Here is an 18,006-nt window from a genome sequence, read left to right on the forward strand (position 1 = left end):
TACTGTAACTGAATTTTGTTATTTTAAAGGGAACCCACTTGGAATTTTAAGGTAAATTTTGTGTGTGTGTGTATGTGTGTAATTAATAGATTCCAATAAACTAAATAACCTTTGCCACTATGTCTTCTGCAGACTGATTTATGGAATTGGCAGGCCAGATGAGGTGCTGGACTGCATTGAGAGAGGCGTAGATGTTTTTGAGAGTTCTTTCCCTTACCAAGTGACAGAGCGGGGCAGTGCTTTGTCCTTCAGCTATAATTATAAACCAGATCCTGAAACAGCAGGTATTTGTCTTTATGGACTTCTTTTGTTTGAATACTGGAATAGTGGCTACATTACTTTTTTAGTTCTTAGAAAGAGACATACACAATACTGCACTATTAATCACCTCCTTATTATCTGTAGCTCATTTGACATCAGAAAAACAATAAACTGGTTATAACACAAAAAATGCTATTTCAGATGATGCTTGACATTGTAGTTGAGACCACTATTTTTTATTAGGTATAGCGTTCTTTAAAGTCTATATATGTTGCTGAGGTTAGTGTTTTGCAGTGGAAAATTACAGTAATTCTTCTCTTCAGTCTCATCCAGCTAGTAATGAAGAAATCAAACCATGACTTTAAGGAGCTCTTTTTCGACTTCACCTTGCTTATTATTATTATTATTATTATTTATTATTATTTATACCCTGCCCATCTGGCTGAGTTTCCCCAGCCACTCTGGGCGGTTCCTAATTGAGTGTTACAAACAATACAGCATTAAATATTAAAAACTTCCCTAAACAGGGCTACCTTCAGGTGTCTTTTAAAAATAGGATGATGATGATGATGATGATGATGATGATGATGATATTTATACCCCGCCCATCTGGCTGGGTTTCCCAGACAGTAAATAGCTCTGGTTAACTCTGCATTCCAGCGGGCCACCAGGGAATCAGCTGAAAGGCCATCAACATGGGATAAAACATCCCCTACCGCTCTCTGGAAGCCATGGATCCATTAAGTGGTGGGAGTGGACCATCCAAATCGGTCCCACCTCCCTGCAGAGGAGAAGGGTCACAGAGATGTCCAGTTGCACCAGGAAGTGATCTGACCCTGGCACTTCTTTTGTTTCGCTTTTACTTAGTGTCAGATCACCAACATCCGTAGAGGTAAACACCAGGTCTAAGGCATGTCCGTGGTTATGAGTTGGGCCAAACTTATTCAGGGACAGCCCCTTGGAGGCCATGCTTTCCACGAAGTCCTGAGCGGCCCCTAGTAAGTTCGTGTCGGCATGGGTGTTAAAATCCCCCAGGACAACCAAAGTAGGTGTCTCCAGGAGAACATCCGCCACGACCTGAAGCAGTTCAGGCAGGGAATCCTTGGTGCAACGGGGAGGTTGGTACACAAAAAGGAATCCTGTACTGCCCTCCCTAAAAGGTTGCATATGTTATTAAACTTGCTTGTATGTTGTGTTGTTTTGTTTCCATCAAAACAGAAGTTCCTTAGATTATGAAGGACGTTTAGGGACTGTACTTTTTCTTAATCAAAAGGTTTCAAACAGGGCTGTCATTCACAGACAGAGCAAGTGTGAAAATATAGGCCAGAAAAAGAGCAGCAGATGGCTTTCTTAATGGGTTCAGGGTTGAGGGTTTGTTTCATGCTTTGGCAACTTTGAGCAGACAAGTATATCTTTTATCACATTTTCCAGAAACCTTACTTACAAAATGGCAAGTCATACAGAATTAAAGGTGCAAATGGGAAACACTCTGCTCCTTTTTCTCATTGAATAAGAAGCTTTAGAGTCTCTCTGTGCTTCCTGGTAACTTGTTTGGAAATAGAAGGTAGTCTTTGTTTATAAAAGAAATAAACCCCCAACAATACCTAGTCTCCTTTCAGAATTTCCAAAGGATGAATAGGCTTCACATGCATCATAGACCCATTTCTCCACCCCAGTGATTTTATGAACATTTCAGTGTGCTGAGAACTTACAGATGGTATCCTTATGAGTCTCTCTTTACTACTGTGACAGTCTAAACATTCTGATTGAAATTCTTTCAAGAAGCTGTCAGGCTGTCAGGTCAGATGTGGAGCGTGGATCAGATGCAGGTCACTTGTGAACTCCATCCAAATAAAAACAAGCTATTGAATTTGGTGACTTCACAGTGTGCAAAATGCAGTTCAGGCAGGATTGAATTTTATGGTTATTTAAGAATGGGAAAGGGAAGGCAGCTGAGCAACAGCAACGAAAATGCAGCAATTTGAGCTTCAAGTCCCCATCAGATTAGTTGTCTCCCTTCTACCTCTAAAGTCTTGTCACTTTTTTTTTACTACCTCTACTATATCATGATTATCTTTTAAACATTTTAAATGCCCATGTGGGTTTTAATGAGAGAGTCATCTTGAAGTGTTTGAGACAGGATTTTTTTAGTATTTATTTAACCTTATTAATGGAATACTTTGTGCTTCATTGCAGTCTTAAAAGAGAAAGGGCAAAAAGATACGAAGAGAAAAGAGGATGAAAAAACAGACAATGAAACAATCCACAGAGCTCAAGAAATTGCTTCATTTGAAATAAATTTAAAAGAAAAAAGGTATGTTGTTTTAAGAGTTTAGTTTGAAATGTCAGCTTCTGCAATAGACTACTTGTCTTGTTGCTTAAGGGAGAAGTTCTGCATTTACCTGGAAATAAACCCTACTGAACATGGTGGGACTTGTTCTAAGTAAATATGCTCTTGTTGGCAAAGTTCTGAGTCCATTTAAGTTTATGCAGGAAGTAACTCAATTATTCCTCTGTTCGGAGGTTTTGCTATTGGGAATGAGAAACAGCAGACTGAAATCACTCAAGTGTCAAACGAACATGCTAGTATTACTGTTTTTCAACCAATAAATGGACAATTATAACAATTAATAAATAACCACCCCACAATGTCCAAACGCCAAACTAATCCTGGTTACAGGGAACCAGGCAGAGGGCCTTCTTGGTAGTGGCACCTGCCCTGTGAAACGCCCTCCCACCAGATGTCAAAGAGAACAACTACTACCAGACTTTTAGAAGACATCTGAAGGCAGCCCTGCTTAGGGAAGCTTTTATTGTTTGATGCATTACTGTATTTTAATATTTTGCGGGAAGCCGCCCAAAGTGGCTGGGGAAGCCCAGCCAGATGGGCGGGTTATACATAATAAATTATTATTATTATTACTACTCAGTTTCCTGGGTAGATGAGTCAGCAATATCAGATGAGATCATTATCATTATTATCATTTGTTATGCACTTAATAAAAACATATCAAAGCAACTTCACAAGATAAAATACAAACAGATAAAATTAATTAAAAGCTAAGAAATTAACAAAAAGTACGTAATAAAAAATTCCTGAAATGCTCATCCACGAACACAGCAAAAAGGACAAGTTCTACCCCACCCTGCTAAAATATCAGCACCACAGTACATGCTAGCTTAACTGCCAGTGCTGCTCTTAGGGTAGCAGTTTCTGATATCTGATATCTTTCAACTTGTCAGAGTTTGCTTTACTTTCTAACCACTTCCTTCTATTCTTTCCTTTTCCTTCTTTGCCAGGTATTCCGCTTTTCATCACTCTCTTGTGCTCCTTGTCGATTATTTCCCCTATCCCCTTCATGCCCTTGTACCAATCATATTTCCTTAACGGACTCTCACTCCCTTTTCTCACCATTCTTTGGCCCTCAAGTTTGCTCATATTCAAAGAGCTTAGGAACAGGCATTACGGGAGCCATCATTGGCACATGATGTTACAGGTGGCCAATGGTTAGAAAACATCCAGAATACCACAGATGTATACATTCTAAAACCAATGATTGTATAGCAAACTTACGCCCCCTTGAGTTGGAAAAAATGTTGAAAAAATACATCTCTTTTAGCAGATATGTTGCTAAATGCTTTTGATGCTTTCCACATCTGTATGCACATCCTGGCTCTATTTAGTGCAGGGAAAATTAATTTCTTGTCAACATTTTAAAAATTAAATAGAAATTATGATTGCCTTCATTTTTCATGCTGTGCTTGGGACAGGCTAGAGGGATTAACTTATATTTTGTGAAAATTATCAAACCGTAAAGGAATTTGAACACTCTTGGCTGTCCACCCACACCAGAAATTATTGGGCTTCTAAGTTTTTGTTGACAGCAAAGCTCCAGGGTGCCTCTTGCCAAGGTGGTACTTCTGTAGCTCTCTGCCTTATTATTGTGGTGTATGGGTCTCCTGCTGTGTCCTGTAATGGAATACAGAGAGCAGATAGATAGCAGCATTATCTTGATGAAGAAAAGGATGAGTCTGCCATTCACCTTGAAAGTTCATCCTGCCATAGTAATTGAAACCATAGCCATTACGTTTCAGGTTAGGGTGGGGCAAGGCAGTACTTACTTACTTACTTATCAAACCTTTATTAGGCATTATGCGAATAAAACCATAAAAAAGAAAATAACATATAAAGGCCTTGAAATATATATAAAAGGGCAGCAGTTGGCTACATACATATATATATATATACATATAGAGTCAATGGTTTTCCTTGTTAACCTGCTCCTTGGAGGACTGCTACCAAAAACTCGGCTACCCCCGCCGTTACCCTTTGGTCAACGTCGGATAGGTAGAGTCCCACACATTCACCTTGCTGGGGTTCCAGACCACCCGAGAGAGGGGACAGCACGCGTTGACGGAGCGTACTGTACAATGGGCAATGAAAGAGAATATGCTCTACAGTGTCCGGGACATTCATAGAACATCTGCAGAATCTCTTGTTTCTAGGAATGTTTTGATATCTTCCCCTGACAAATGCTGAGGGAAAAACATTCAAACGGGCCAGCATAAAAGCCCTACGTTGGGCTGGGATTATTAATTTAGTGACGTAATTGGCTCTGCTATCTAAGATATTTAAATCATAGAATATGGGGGAGCAAATTTTGTTTACAGCTGCCATAATATTTTGTCTCTCGACATCCTTTAGTCTAGTTAGGATATTATGGAAAATGTATTGCTCATTAGAATTGTACAGGGGCTCCAGCTCGATGCCTAAAGATTCAATCTTTTTTTCGAGGTGCTGATACCATCTTGATTTATAGGAGTCATTGAGCAAGGCAGTATTCATTGTCAGGCTCCATAGCATTCCAGCTGAGAATCCCTACACCCACCCTGGTAACTCATCTGCTAGCTGGTATTAGAAAAATACTTTGACACCCTGGTGATAACTCCATCTTTAGTTTCCATAGAATATACTGGTGCTTTTTCGATTGTTAGTCCCTTGGGACAAGAATCTGCCCTCTTATTCTTTGCAGTGCACTCTGTGTATAGAATACTTTTTGCTTTGCAATCAGACAGCGTCTCACAATGAGTGATTAGTGGCTGCCTCATTGTGCCCAATGTGTAGGATTTTTTTTTTAATTGTGGGAGGCTTGCTTTATTTTTATTTAGCGTTAATATCTGCTCATTTTCTTACTTAGGTACCAGGATGACTTTGGCCCTTTGGTGAATGGATGCTTGTGCTACTGCTGCCAGAATCATAGTCGTGCCTACGTCCATCACCTTCTTGAGACCAAAGAGTTGCTAGCTGGTGTGCTGCTTATGATGCATAACTTTCAGCACTATTTCGGTTTCTTCTGTTCTGTGCGAGATGCTCTGAAAGAAGACCAGCTGGATCGATTGAGAGAGATTGTCAGCATGCAAGCACCTTGAGGCTAGAAATACATAAATAGTACACGGAGAAAAGAACCCATGAAGCAACAAGCTCCATATTTTGGCTACCATTAATCTCATGTCATCTGAAGCCCAAGCCTTCTGGAATCTTTTCTTCATTAGCCAACCAGTTATAGCAAGGACAGCCTGATGTTGTTGGACTACAACTTCCAGCATCCCTACCATTGACCATGCTGATGGGAGCTGGCATCCCAACAACATCCTCAACCCTAACCTTGACTACCTCTGGGTTAAAGGGACAAGAAAACAAAGGAGATCACATTTCTAGAGATACCCATTCATTATGTTTATCATCATGACTTGTGCCTGTAATCCTCAGGTATCCTAAGAGCACTAGAGCTGAAGAAAAGAATATAAACTGTCACATGAATCATGTTTAAAATGTCAGCTTGCATTGTGGGCTCTGACTTCATCCTCATAACCGGCTAATATCAGCCCATTTGGGCTTTTATTTAAAATGCCTATGGGAAGAAGATGAAACATAGAAAAAATGACTCCTTTGCACCTCTTTGACCTCTGGCTTGCTGGGCACACAGGTAATGTTTTGCAAGTGGGGCCAATCCCCACAAGTATTTCATAGACTTACACAGTGCAGAACCCTTACCCTGCACTATGGCTTGTCTGTTTCACTCCACGGTTTTGATAAAAAGTCCCCAGAACAACAGCTGTTCTATCTTCATGGTTTTTAATACGCTTTTAACAATTTTCCTCTTGCAGATTCCATTCTCCCTCCCTGATTTGTGGCTGGCAAGGGGCATGCCTTGATTAATGTAGCTGCACAATGTGTGGTAGTGCTTTGATGATAACAGAGGACATGGGTGCCAACACATGTTGGGCTTCTGTATCTTCTTGAGTTCAATTGTGCTTTTTTATTGAGTGGTGTATTTAAACGTATTATTATCATCATCATCATCATCATTATCATCATCATTATTATTATTCATGAGAAACATCAGTAAGACACTTGTACATATTTTGTATTATTTCTGGGTAAGGCTGTTGCATAGAAGAGCATAGGCATTGAAACACATGGGGTCTTATCTGGAGATCTTTGCCTATGGTCCTGCTACTATGCATGAAAGATCAGGGTGTGTTCCCTCAGCAGTGTAATCAGCTTTGCAAAAAGTAAGTGCTTGTGTGAAAGAATGGGAGGACTGAATCTAGACCCTCACCCCCCCTCTCTGCCAGAGCTTACAGTGGTAACCATTTTCTAAGGCAGGTGATTGGAATCTGATCCATCACATATTGTTAGATCTCCAAGAAAGGATACTGCCATGCTGACCAGAGAAGAATGGCAGATCAAGTTGATGGATTATACTGAAATGACTAAAATGACCAGAAGAATCAGAAATCAGGAAGACCAGCATTTTAATAAAGAATGGGGAAAATTTATAACTTAAAGACAGTTGTAAATACCTAAAATTGTTAGTAGGATTGGAATATCACTTGTAGTGTAATGGTGAATTTTGGATGCAATGGAGAGAGAAAATATTAGAATCATTATAAAAGATGCAGGAGGAAATGATTAACAGTAGGACCCACAAAGGAGAGGAGGGAATTCCAAGAGATTCCGCGGAATCTTGTTTTTATGTATGTTGGATATCTCACTGTAAAATTTTAATCTGAAAACCCAAATAAATTCCTATTAAACAAAGGACACTGCCATGTTGAATTGGAAAGTGGGGAAGGTGCTAAACTTCTGTCTTTTGCTAACTGCAACTATCAAAATCTTTTAATAATAAACAAACCTTTTTTTATTTTTGTCATTATCGATTCAGCCTCTTCTTTCAGTGGGTTGTTTATCTGAATCAGGATGTTTTGAATGTGGATCGGGGTGCTTTGATTTAATTGGCTCTTGAATATTCCATCCCCAAATTCTTAAAGGTACACGGTTTGCCATGGTCTTGTGTTTCACAGGCTGCTTTTCCTTTTTCGTCAACTCTCCTAAAGCTGGTATGGATAAAGCTTGCTGCACTTCTTTCTTCCTTCTCCCAGAATGGAGTGATGTTTGTGGAGACACATGAAAGCGCTTCATACATTTAGGAAGGAAATGCATGGCTGGTTTGCTTAAAGCAGATGTGCAAAAGGTGGCTTTTACAGGACTTCAGCTCAGACTTGTCCTTTCTCATTTTAAAAAGGTAATTCAGACTTTTCATGGTGGGACGCTTGACATACTTATTTTTTCTTACTGCTTGTTAACCAAGATCTCAGTGGTATTTACAGGGTTGCCACGCAATCAGATTAGGATGGCATAGAGGCTATTACCTGGTGCCTGCTGGAGGAGGAATCAGGGCTCTATGCTTAGAACACACACTTGGCATATGAAATATCCCAAGTAACAGTTTCTCATATTTCTGGTTAAAAGGATCTCCAGAAGCAGGACTGGGAAAAGCCCCTCTTCCTGAAACCTTGGAGGATGGACCAAACCGGGCAAAATGGACTAAGGGTATACTATGGCATCATACATTCATTGTATACATTCAAGGCCACTTGAAAAAAATTCATAAAAATGTCAGGCTTACACTACCACTAAGCATGGCTTTAGAAACTGTATGCTAAACATCACTTCTGTCATGCAACTTCATGAATCATTTCTAATTAATAAAATTAGCATCTTTGTGGGGGCACTTAGAAGCTTTTCTTAAGAGATGAGCCATTCTTACTTTGTTATTAAACAAGCAGGTATGTTTCAGATTACTATCAATAATAAGATTGCACTCTTAATTGCAATTTTAAATTCTCTCAAATTTTAAAATGAAGCTTTTGTATAAAATTTCCTAATGATGCTACGTTCTTAGCATTGGTATATGTGTGAGAAGCGCTATGTCCCTGACCTAACTGTCTGACTTGAGAAGACAGTAACTAGACTTCAGACATGTTCTTAGGGTACATTCACAACTGTGGCACAAGCATTCCCAGCCTTTCCCCTAGACTATCTCTATATCTTTTAATTAACAGGTGGTGTTAACGCTTCACCTGCTGACTTCTGCTGTTACTAGCTAAAAGTTGCTAGAATGTATACTGATAATTGCCGACTTATTGGGTGCTTGTGACTGTTTCTTTCTATGCTTTGAATTTCATAAAGCCTTATGCTCGGAACAGATATCCTAGGGCAGGTAATGCTTAAACAAACTTTCCCTAGCTATTTTGTAGTGTTCCCATTATATGTTCATTACCTGATTCTGACAGTGGGCACAATATTATTTATTTATTTATCACTGCAGGGTCCCAGGGCATGTTAAAGCGCAACATGAAAACAGGCTAAAAGCGAATTGCAAGGCCACAAACCAGAATGAATTGGGGAAATCAGCCTTCTCTAATGCTCCCAAATTACTAGACCTCATTATTTTGATTCAGCTTCCTTTGGCTCAGTGGCATTGAACTCATGACTAAGACACAAAGTTATCTGAGTAAGCCTGCCAGACAGGGACTGTGATTTCTATATTCTGTGTGTTGCCTAGTGTGTCGTCAAGACTAATTAAATTTCAGATAGCAATGGATATCTACCACAACTCTTCTAGATTGCCTTTAATAATTGAGGCCTTTATTATGAGCTGACTGTGAAGGGAGAGTTCTTGAGTTTTGATATTGCTGTTGTATTACATTATTTTTAATTATTTTAGTGAGCCTACATTTCAAAATGTTTTTAAATGGCTGTTTCTATTGCTGTTGTTGGTTCTTAGTTTTATGGCTATTATTGCATTGCATTTGATCCAATGAGTTGCCTTGGATGGGCTGTGTTCCATAAGACAGCTTATAAATACTTCTGCAGTTTATTATTATTATTATCATTATTATTATTATTATCATCATCATTTATTTCAGATTTATAAACTGCTTTATAATCAAGGAACACCCAAGCAGAATATAGAAATGAAATATAAATAATTAAACTGATGATAATAAAGCAGTGTTAGAAACATCAGTGCCTATTTACTGCAGAAATAAAATAGACTAAATTAGAAAGGAATACTTGGGAGGAAAAGAAGGTTTTCAACAGATGTAGAAAACAACAACAATGAGGCTCACTTCACTTCTAAAGGGAGTTTCAGAGAACAAGTGACACCGTGCTGAAAGTACATGCTTGAACTGCAGCATATTTCACTGCAGAGGTGTGTGGTATTATCAACATAAATTCGTCTGCAGATCTTAGTAACAGGCGTGGGATATAGGGAAAGAGGCAGCTTCTCAGATCTGGAACCATGTGATGGTTTATACATCACTAAAACCTTGAACCTAGCTTGGTAGCAAATTGGTAGCCTGTGCAATGTTTTCAGCGTAGGTGTTCTATTGTCAATAGTTTCCCCAGAGAGCAATTTAGCAATGGTGTTTTAAGCTAGCTGCAGCTTCTGGATCATTCAGCGCTCCATGCAAAGTACATTACAAAATTCAAGTCTAGAGATTACTGATGCGCAAACAGCTGTTGCCAAGGTGTCTCTATCCAGGTGTGGTTGTAGCTGCTGGCATACCATCTGAAGCTAGTAAAAGGCACTCCTACACACTGAAGATGTGTGAGCATCCAGTTACAATGCTGGATCAAAAAGCACCCCCAAGCTGCATATCTATTCATTCAGGAGGAGCGCAACCCTATCCAGAACAGGCAACTGACCCATTTCCCAGACTCAGGACCCATGCATCTATAGGGACTCCAGCTTGTTGGTATACCAACAGCATCCCCAATTTTTCCCTGTGACCTAACACTAGTTATAGTATCCCCCCCCCATCCTGATCTGTGTCAGAAAGCTTTCCTAGTGAAAGAAATGTAATCCTTACAGATAGTTAGGCCCATGAATATGTCTTATCCCCTTTTAAAGAAAGTTGGTGGACTTCTCTTGAAGAAGTTAATTCCATAGTTTATAGGTAAAGGTAACGGGACCCCTGACCATTAGGTCCAGTCGTGGCCGACTCTGGGGATGCGGCACTCATCTCACTTTATTGGCCGAGGGAGCCGGTGTACAGCTTCCGGGTCATGTGGCCAGCATGACTAAACCACTTCTGGCGAACCAGGAGCAGCGCCGTTTACCTTCCCGCCGGAGTGGTACCTATCTATCTACTTGCACTTTGACATGCTTTCAAACTGCTAGGTTGGCAGGAGCAGGGACCGAGCAATGGGAGCTCACCCCATCGTGGGGATTTGAACCACCGACCTTCTGATCGGCAGGTCCTAGGCTCTGTGGTTTAATCCACAGTGTCACCCGTGTCCCTTTCCATAGTTTATACACTGTGTAAATAACGACTTCCTTTTCTCTGTCCATACAGCTTGATTGGGCTTACCCCAGGTGTCATTATTATGAGAGAGGGAGATAAACTTATCTGTCCATTTTCTCCACGCCATATGTAGTTTTGAAATGAAAGGGCCATAGCTCAGTGGTGGAGCATCTGATTTGAATGCAGAAGGTAATGGGAATAATCCCTGGCATCTCCAGGTAGGGCTGGGGGAGATTGCAGTCTGAAATCCTGGATAGCCACTGCCTGACAGAGTGCACAACAGTGAGCTAGATGGACTGGATATAAAGCAGCTGCTATATTAAAGACCTTTGTAATTAAGCCTTGGGGACTGTCTAGAAATTTTTCAAGTTCCTACTTTGGCAAGATGATAAAGCTTTGAAAATACTTCTGATGCACACAGAAGCTCAAACTTCAGAACATTTAAGAGGTATTAAGCATTTAAATATTCTCTCTTTTCTAAGTAGAGTGAATTTTGATTGACTTGTCTACTCCCTTTTCAGTCAGAAGCTACAGAAATTAATCCTCATAAAGTTTAGCCATCCTCTGCCTTGAATGGTCATTTCTAAAATGGTTATTTTTAAAAAATGGGCTATGGGATAAGTGGAATAAGTGATTGCAAGGTATCTTTCCAGAGCCAGACTTAGAAGTCGAATCATTATACTTCACTGAAGTTGTTGACTATCTACATTGCCCATGCCTCCCAAATTTTAAGATCTTTCACTCAACCACATATTATTTTGTTCGTGTTTCCTCATCTTTACTATGCAAACAGTCATAAGCCAAAAAGCCAATACAGTGGTGCCTCGCAAGACGAAATTAATTCGTTCCGCAAGTCTCTTCGTCTTGCGGTTTTTTCGTCTTGCGATGCACGGTTTCCCATAGGAATGCATTGAAAATCAATTAATGCGTTCCTAGGGAAACCGCCTTCAGACCAGGTCCGGGGACAGTCTGTCCCCGGACCTCTTCTGAAGGCTGGGGGGCGCGGGCTTCGCAGCAGCGCTACGAAGCCCGGCGGCTGGGGCAGGTGTTCCCGCCCCCCCCACCCCGCTTCGGAGCAGCGTTCCGAAGCGGGGTGGCTGGGGCAGGTGTTCCCGCCCCCCGCCCGGCTTCGCAGCAGCGCTACGAAGCCCGGTGGCTGGGGCAGGTGTTCCCGCCCCCCGCCCGGCTTCGCAGCAGCGCTACGAAGCCCGGCGGCTGGGGCAGGTGTTCCCGCCCCCCGCCCGGCTTCGCAGCAGGGCTACGAAGCCCGGCGGCTGGGGCAGGTGTTCCCGCCCCCCGCCCGGCTTCGCAGCAGCGCTACGAAGCCCGGCGGCTGGGGCAGGTGTTCCCGCCCCCCCACCCCTGCTTCGGAGCAGCGTTCCGAAGCGGGGTGGCTGGGGCAGGTGTTCCCGCCCCCCGCCCGGCTTCGCAGCAGCGCTACGAAGCCCGGCGGCTGGGGCAGGTGTTCCCGCCCCCCCACCCCGCTTCGGAGCAGCGTTCCGAAGCGGGGTGGCTGGGGCAGGTGTTCCCGCCCCCCCCGCCCGGCTTCGCAGCAGCGCTACGAAGCCCGGCGGCTGGGGCAGGTGTTCCCGCCCCCCCACCCCTGCTTCGGAGCAGCGTTCCGAAGCGGGGTGGCTGGGGCAGGTGTTCCCGCCCCCCGCCCGGCTTCGCAGCAGCGCTACGAAGCCCGGCGGCTGGGGCAGGTGTTCCCGCCCCCCCACCCCGCTTCGGAGCAGCGTTCCGAAGCGGGGTGGCTGGGGCAGGTGTTCCCGCCCCCCCCGCCCGGCTTCGCAGCAGCGCTACGAAGCCCGGCGGCTGGGGCAGGTGTTCCCGCCCCCCCACCCCTGCTTCGGAGCAGCGTTCTGAAGCGGGGTGGCTGGGGCAGGTGTTCCCGCCCCCCGCCCGGCTTCGCAGCAGCGCTACGAAGCCCGGCGGCTGGGGCAGGTGTTCCCGCCCCCCCACCCCGCTTCGGAGCAGCGTTCCGAAGCGGGGTGGCTGGGGCAGGTGTTCCCGCCCCCGCCCGGCTTCGCAGCAGCGCTACGAAGCCCGGCGGCTGGGGCAGGTGTTCCCGCCCCCCCACCCCGCTTCGGAGCAGCGTTCCGAAGCGGGGTGGCTGGGGCAGGTGTTCCCGCCCCCCGCCCGGCTTCGCAGCAGCGCTACGAAGCCCAGCGGCTGGGGCAGGTGTCCGGGATCTCTTTTGAAGCAAGCGGCTGCGGAGAGACGCGATCTCCCCGCAGCCGCTTGCTTCAAAAGAGGTCCGGGATCTCTTTTGAAGCAAGCGGCTGCGGAGAGAAGCGATCTCCCCGCAGCCGCTTGCTTCAAAAGAGGTCCGGGGGCAGCGGGAAGAGCTGCCCCCGGACCTCTTTTGAAGCAAGGGGCGGTGGGGAGAAGCGATCTCCCCGCCGCCCCTTGCTTCAAAAGAGAAGACCCGCTGTCCCCGGGGCAAGCTTCGTTTTGCGAAGCAAGCCCATAGGGAAATTCGTCTTGCGAGGCAACTCGAAAACGAAAAAACCTTTCGTTTTGCGAGTTTTTCGTCTCGCGAGGCGTTCGTCTTGCGGGGTACCACTGTAACATTAAAAGACATTTATACCTTACATTATGGAAACTTGCTTGTTATACACAATACAGTTATCCAGATGCAGAATATGCTGCTATCAGTTTATTAAGATCCATGGAACACACACCAACAACCCACAAATTCTGCGGTTTTTCACACTGGAAGTCTGTGTGTGTGTGTGTGTAATGGTTTAAAATGGATTTTGAAGCAATAGTCTCATTGTACCAGCTACCCGGGAATGTATTCCTGGATACCTGTTTTCTGTGCTGAACATGAGACTAAAGCTACATCTACACTATGCTGTTAAACACATATATAAAAAAAAAAATCTCCCCTGAATAATTCTGGGCACTGTGGTTGTTAAAAGTTGCAAGAAATATATTTAAAATTCAGTAATAATATAAAAGTATTAGAAAGGGAGTTGATGGTAATTGTAATTCTGTGCGGACTAAACTACTGTGCCAAAATTCTTTGAAGGAAGGAATGTGCTTTGAACACTAAATCCAGGAATAATGGGTATCTTGCACCCACAAACTCTGGCACCCACAAATTCATATTCATTCTCATACACACACGCACGAATTTTGCAAACAACTTCTGTAACTTTGCAAAATTCATGCAAAGATTTTGTGAAATCCACGAGTTTTCTATGCTAATTTTTCATCTGTTGAGGAATACATGTAGAGGGAGGAACATGGAAAATGTTGTTAGATAGCCATCTCCATGCAAGATAAAGACTAGCTTTCCTAAAACACCATTGAATGAAACATGAACACTGCCCCTCGTTCTATTAATCTCAGTTTCAATACCACAATCTTAACAACTAAGATTAATGAAAACGAATGCTATTTAGTCCAAAACCTCAAATAAATTAGCAGCATTATTCATAATCGTACAATATTTTGAGTGTCATTCTCTGTTGCTCACTTTACTCTGGCTTTTCTTCTGTTATTCTGTTTTAGATTTCATGTCTGTGTTTTATTTCTGCATCTCAGGGTTTGAATTTTTTTACTTGTAAACAACCTAGAGAACCTTCACTATTAAGTGATATGTAAATAAATATTGTAAATACAAAATGAAAATAAATGTTATAGACAAGAGAGGAGTAAAACCTGGGCTCCATGGAGCAAAAAACAGTAATGCCAGAGGTTCCTAGAGGATGCAGTCTAGAAAAAATAACCCACACAATCTGAGGGATGAATAAGAGGACTAATCACATTTTGTTGGTTGAGGGCAAATAAACGGAATTTGAATCCTGGCAACTTGGGGGCTCTGTGGGGAACTGGTTCCTATATCCAATAAATAGGCCAGTCACCTGTTAGAGATGGGGTTGTGCTTCCCTGATGAAGCAGGTATGCAGTTTGAAGTTGCTCCTGGATCATTCTCTGCTTCTTTGAACACAGGTTGCTTCAGTGATTACAAGTGCATTTACCAGCTTCTGCTCATATTGCACCTGCAGCCATTCTTGACCAGGACAGCTTGACTGCTTAAGGATTGCTGCATTGCATTCAGCGTGTGGCTTCCCTTGGGCATAGTCTGGAACGTGCAGCTGGTACAGAATGCAGCAGACAGGCTGCTGAGGGGGGCACCCTCTCAACAGTATATAGCATCTCTGCTAAGAAAACTCGACTGCCGGCCAATATACTGCTGGGCTCAGTTCAAGGTTTTGCTTTTAGCATTTAACTCCTGTACAACTTGGGCCAGGTTATGTGAGGGACTGCCTTCCTCCATAAACCCTTGTCTGACAATTGCATTACTCTGATGGGTCATTGTTAAGAGTATGCCCTATAGGTATGCCTTACAACAACTAATTGCAGCTCCTGTTCTTCTGAATTAGCTTCATATTGATCTCAGACAAGCACCTAACATTTTGGCTTAATTGAAAACTTGTCTTCCAAAGAGGACTTACCCTGAAAAGTGACTCAGCTGTTTTATATTGTATACTAGATGGAATTTTGTAATTTTTGTTCTTTCTTTTTATATTTCTGTTGTACACTGCTTCAGAAAGATTTGCTGGGATTTGTGGTTTATAAATCCTTAAACAAATTTCAATCAGAATTTGTATCACAGGCATGCAAAGCATCCACCCTGTTGCTTTCAGAAGCCCTTCCTCTTGCAAAGTTAGCATCCAATCTAGAACTTTCATTTGGCTAGAATTGATGTGTGCAGAGAGCAGACCAAATGGCAGAAGTAATCAAAGCAAACTTCCACTCAAGCCACCACAGCAAATCTTCCAGACATGAAATCTTATTCTAGAAATAATCAGCTACCAACTTGCATTGGCTTGGTGCAAAGGCTGTCACCCATCCATCGCTCTGATATGCAGGTTCATCTGAATCCACCTCCTCCTTTTGTTCACATTACTCGCCGTTGATGAAAGCAGAAGTTTGTTGCTAGAGAAGCCGCAGAGGTAAAGGGCAGGCCTGTTCTTCACAGATTAAAAACAACTCTGCCATACTGTTCAATTAGTCTTGCTCATAGTTGTGAGAGTAGGCTTATTAAAACTGGCAATGATTCCTGGGGTAGGTAGCCCACAACACCAATTTGACAGCATCTTGGCTCTGTCTTCCAGAGACATTCAGGTAATTATGTTAAGATCGATTTCATAAATTACCTTGTTGGATCTGCAGTATTTTTCTGCTCTCCCTTTCTTAGGGGTGGAAAGGGTGGGGGCTCCAAAATGTAAGCAATACAGAATCTTCATTAAGGGTTGGCTTTCAGGTTTGTGTGTGTGCAGCAAGATACCTGGTCCACCTACAGCAAGCGTGCTCTGCTTCCTCCCTCCCACAGTTCCTAATTCACTTTCTCTGCTAGTCTTCAGAGAACCAGGAGAGCAATGGGGAAGTCAGGTTTGGGGTTTGTCCCAGGTCTGGGATTCAATTTGGTGCGCTCTTCAACCACTGATAGACTCCATGTTGTTGACTAATCAATCTACGTGGTACAACCTTTATGCCTCTAATTTATCCTTAGCAGTTAATGACACATAATTTCTAAGCACATGCATGGTATATGTCCAAAAACTTTTTACGGGGGAAATGGTGCTTTGGGATGGGGCTATTGACAGCAGAGAGGTTTAATCTTTCCCCTGCCAGCTATTTTCCTGCTTCAAATTCAGGTTCCCCTCAATCCCATGTAAATCATTCAGATGCAACTGATAAAGGGGTTAATACAGGCCACACAGCATTGTTAAAGATGCTGCCCCATGTTTTGTATTTCTCTGCATTTCTCTAATGGCTTTAGAATGGCTGGGATAATGAACTATTCATCTTACTTTCAAGAGCCATTTTCTCACAAACACCAACATTAACACTTGCCAGTCCCAACCTATTTTATCCCAGAAAGGTCCAATAAGGCAAAACACCTCCAGGCATACAGAGAAAGGAATATTTAACTTGACTTAATCTTCATATTCATATGCCTACATGGTAGAAACAGAAATAAAATTGACTAGAAAAGTTTCTCAGTTTACAGCATAGCTGTTTGTGTGAGCAAGCAAATGTGAATTATAGTGAATTGTAATATATTTCATTGGCATAATCTGGTTCCCCAGTTGATAGTAATACAGCACACATTTTGTACAATGCATGATGGGTGAACTGCACTCAGCTTTATTTAGAATTTATTCAATAATTAGGTATGCTCTTTCTCAGCAAGTATTGGGGGGAAACGCCTATTTTCTGAGACTCTGTTCCTAGTTCATAACATTGTTATATGCACATTGTTGGGGCTGTGCACACGTGCCTTATTGTAAACCCTCTTGGGAATTGTAATTCATAGTATTATAAAAAAATCCTTCCAGTAGCACCTTAGAGACCAGCTAAGTTTGTTATTGGTATGAGCTTTCGTGTGCATGCACACTTCTTCAGATACACTGGAACAGAGGTCACCAGACCCTTATATATCATAGTATTATGTCATAGAATGCCACTCGAGAATGTAAAAACAAACAAACAAACAACACCTAAATCTGGAAACGGGGATTTAGATCTACATGGGGGTTCATAGAAGCCACATAAAACATTTGCAAATAACTATTAATGCAGGACTCTCAGCTAAAGCATCCATGACAGATGACCATCCAATCTCTGTTTAAAAACCTCCAAGGAAGGAAAGTCTACAACCTGCTGCGGGAGAACATTCCCCTGTTGAACAACTCTTACTGACAAAAAGTTCTTCCTGATGTTTAGTTGGAATCTCCTTTCTTGTAACTTGAAGCCAGTGATTCGAATCCCACCCTCCAGAGCAGTAGAAAACAAGCTTGTTCCCTCTTCCATGGGGATAGCCCTTGATATATTGGAATATGACTATCATATCTCCTCTCAGTCTCTTTTTTTCCAGGCCAAACATACCCAACTCCTTCAACTGTTCCTTTTAAGGCTTGGTTTCCAGACACTTAATCATCTTGGTTGCCCTCCTTTGCACATCTTTCAGCTTGTCAACATCCTTCCTAAATTGTGGTGCTCAGAGTTGGACACAGGTTAACTCTTCTATTAGCCTCTGCGAATTGTTTCAGCTGGTCTAATAAATTG

The 18,006-nt window shown here is 42.7% G+C and overlaps 1 protein-coding gene across 3 annotated transcripts in view; it reads left to right on the forward strand.

Moving 5' to 3' along the window:
- QTRT2 (queuine tRNA-ribosyltransferase accessory subunit 2) overlaps positions 1–7,468 on the forward strand; it is a 34,996-nt gene extending 27,528 nt beyond the window's left edge. For all 3 annotated transcript variants that reach the window (XM_081908510.1, XM_081908511.1, XM_081908509.1), the window contains exons 7-9: positions 133–284; positions 2,458–2,575; positions 5,460–7,468. In XM_081908510.1, the coding sequence (XP_081764636.1) occupies positions 133–284; positions 2,458–2,575; positions 5,460–5,691 (502 nt within the window). In that variant the 3' untranslated portion in view covers positions 5,692–7,468. The remainder of the gene's footprint in view (positions 1–132; positions 285–2,457; positions 2,576–5,459) is intronic.
- Positions 7,469–18,006: the final 10,538 nt, after the last annotated feature.

Source organism: Podarcis melisellensis, assembly GCF_964234715.1.
Source record: "Podarcis melisellensis genome assembly, chromosome: 4".
Classification (NCBI taxonomy): domain Eukaryota; kingdom Metazoa; phylum Chordata; class Lepidosauria; order Squamata; family Lacertidae; genus Podarcis; species Podarcis melisellensis.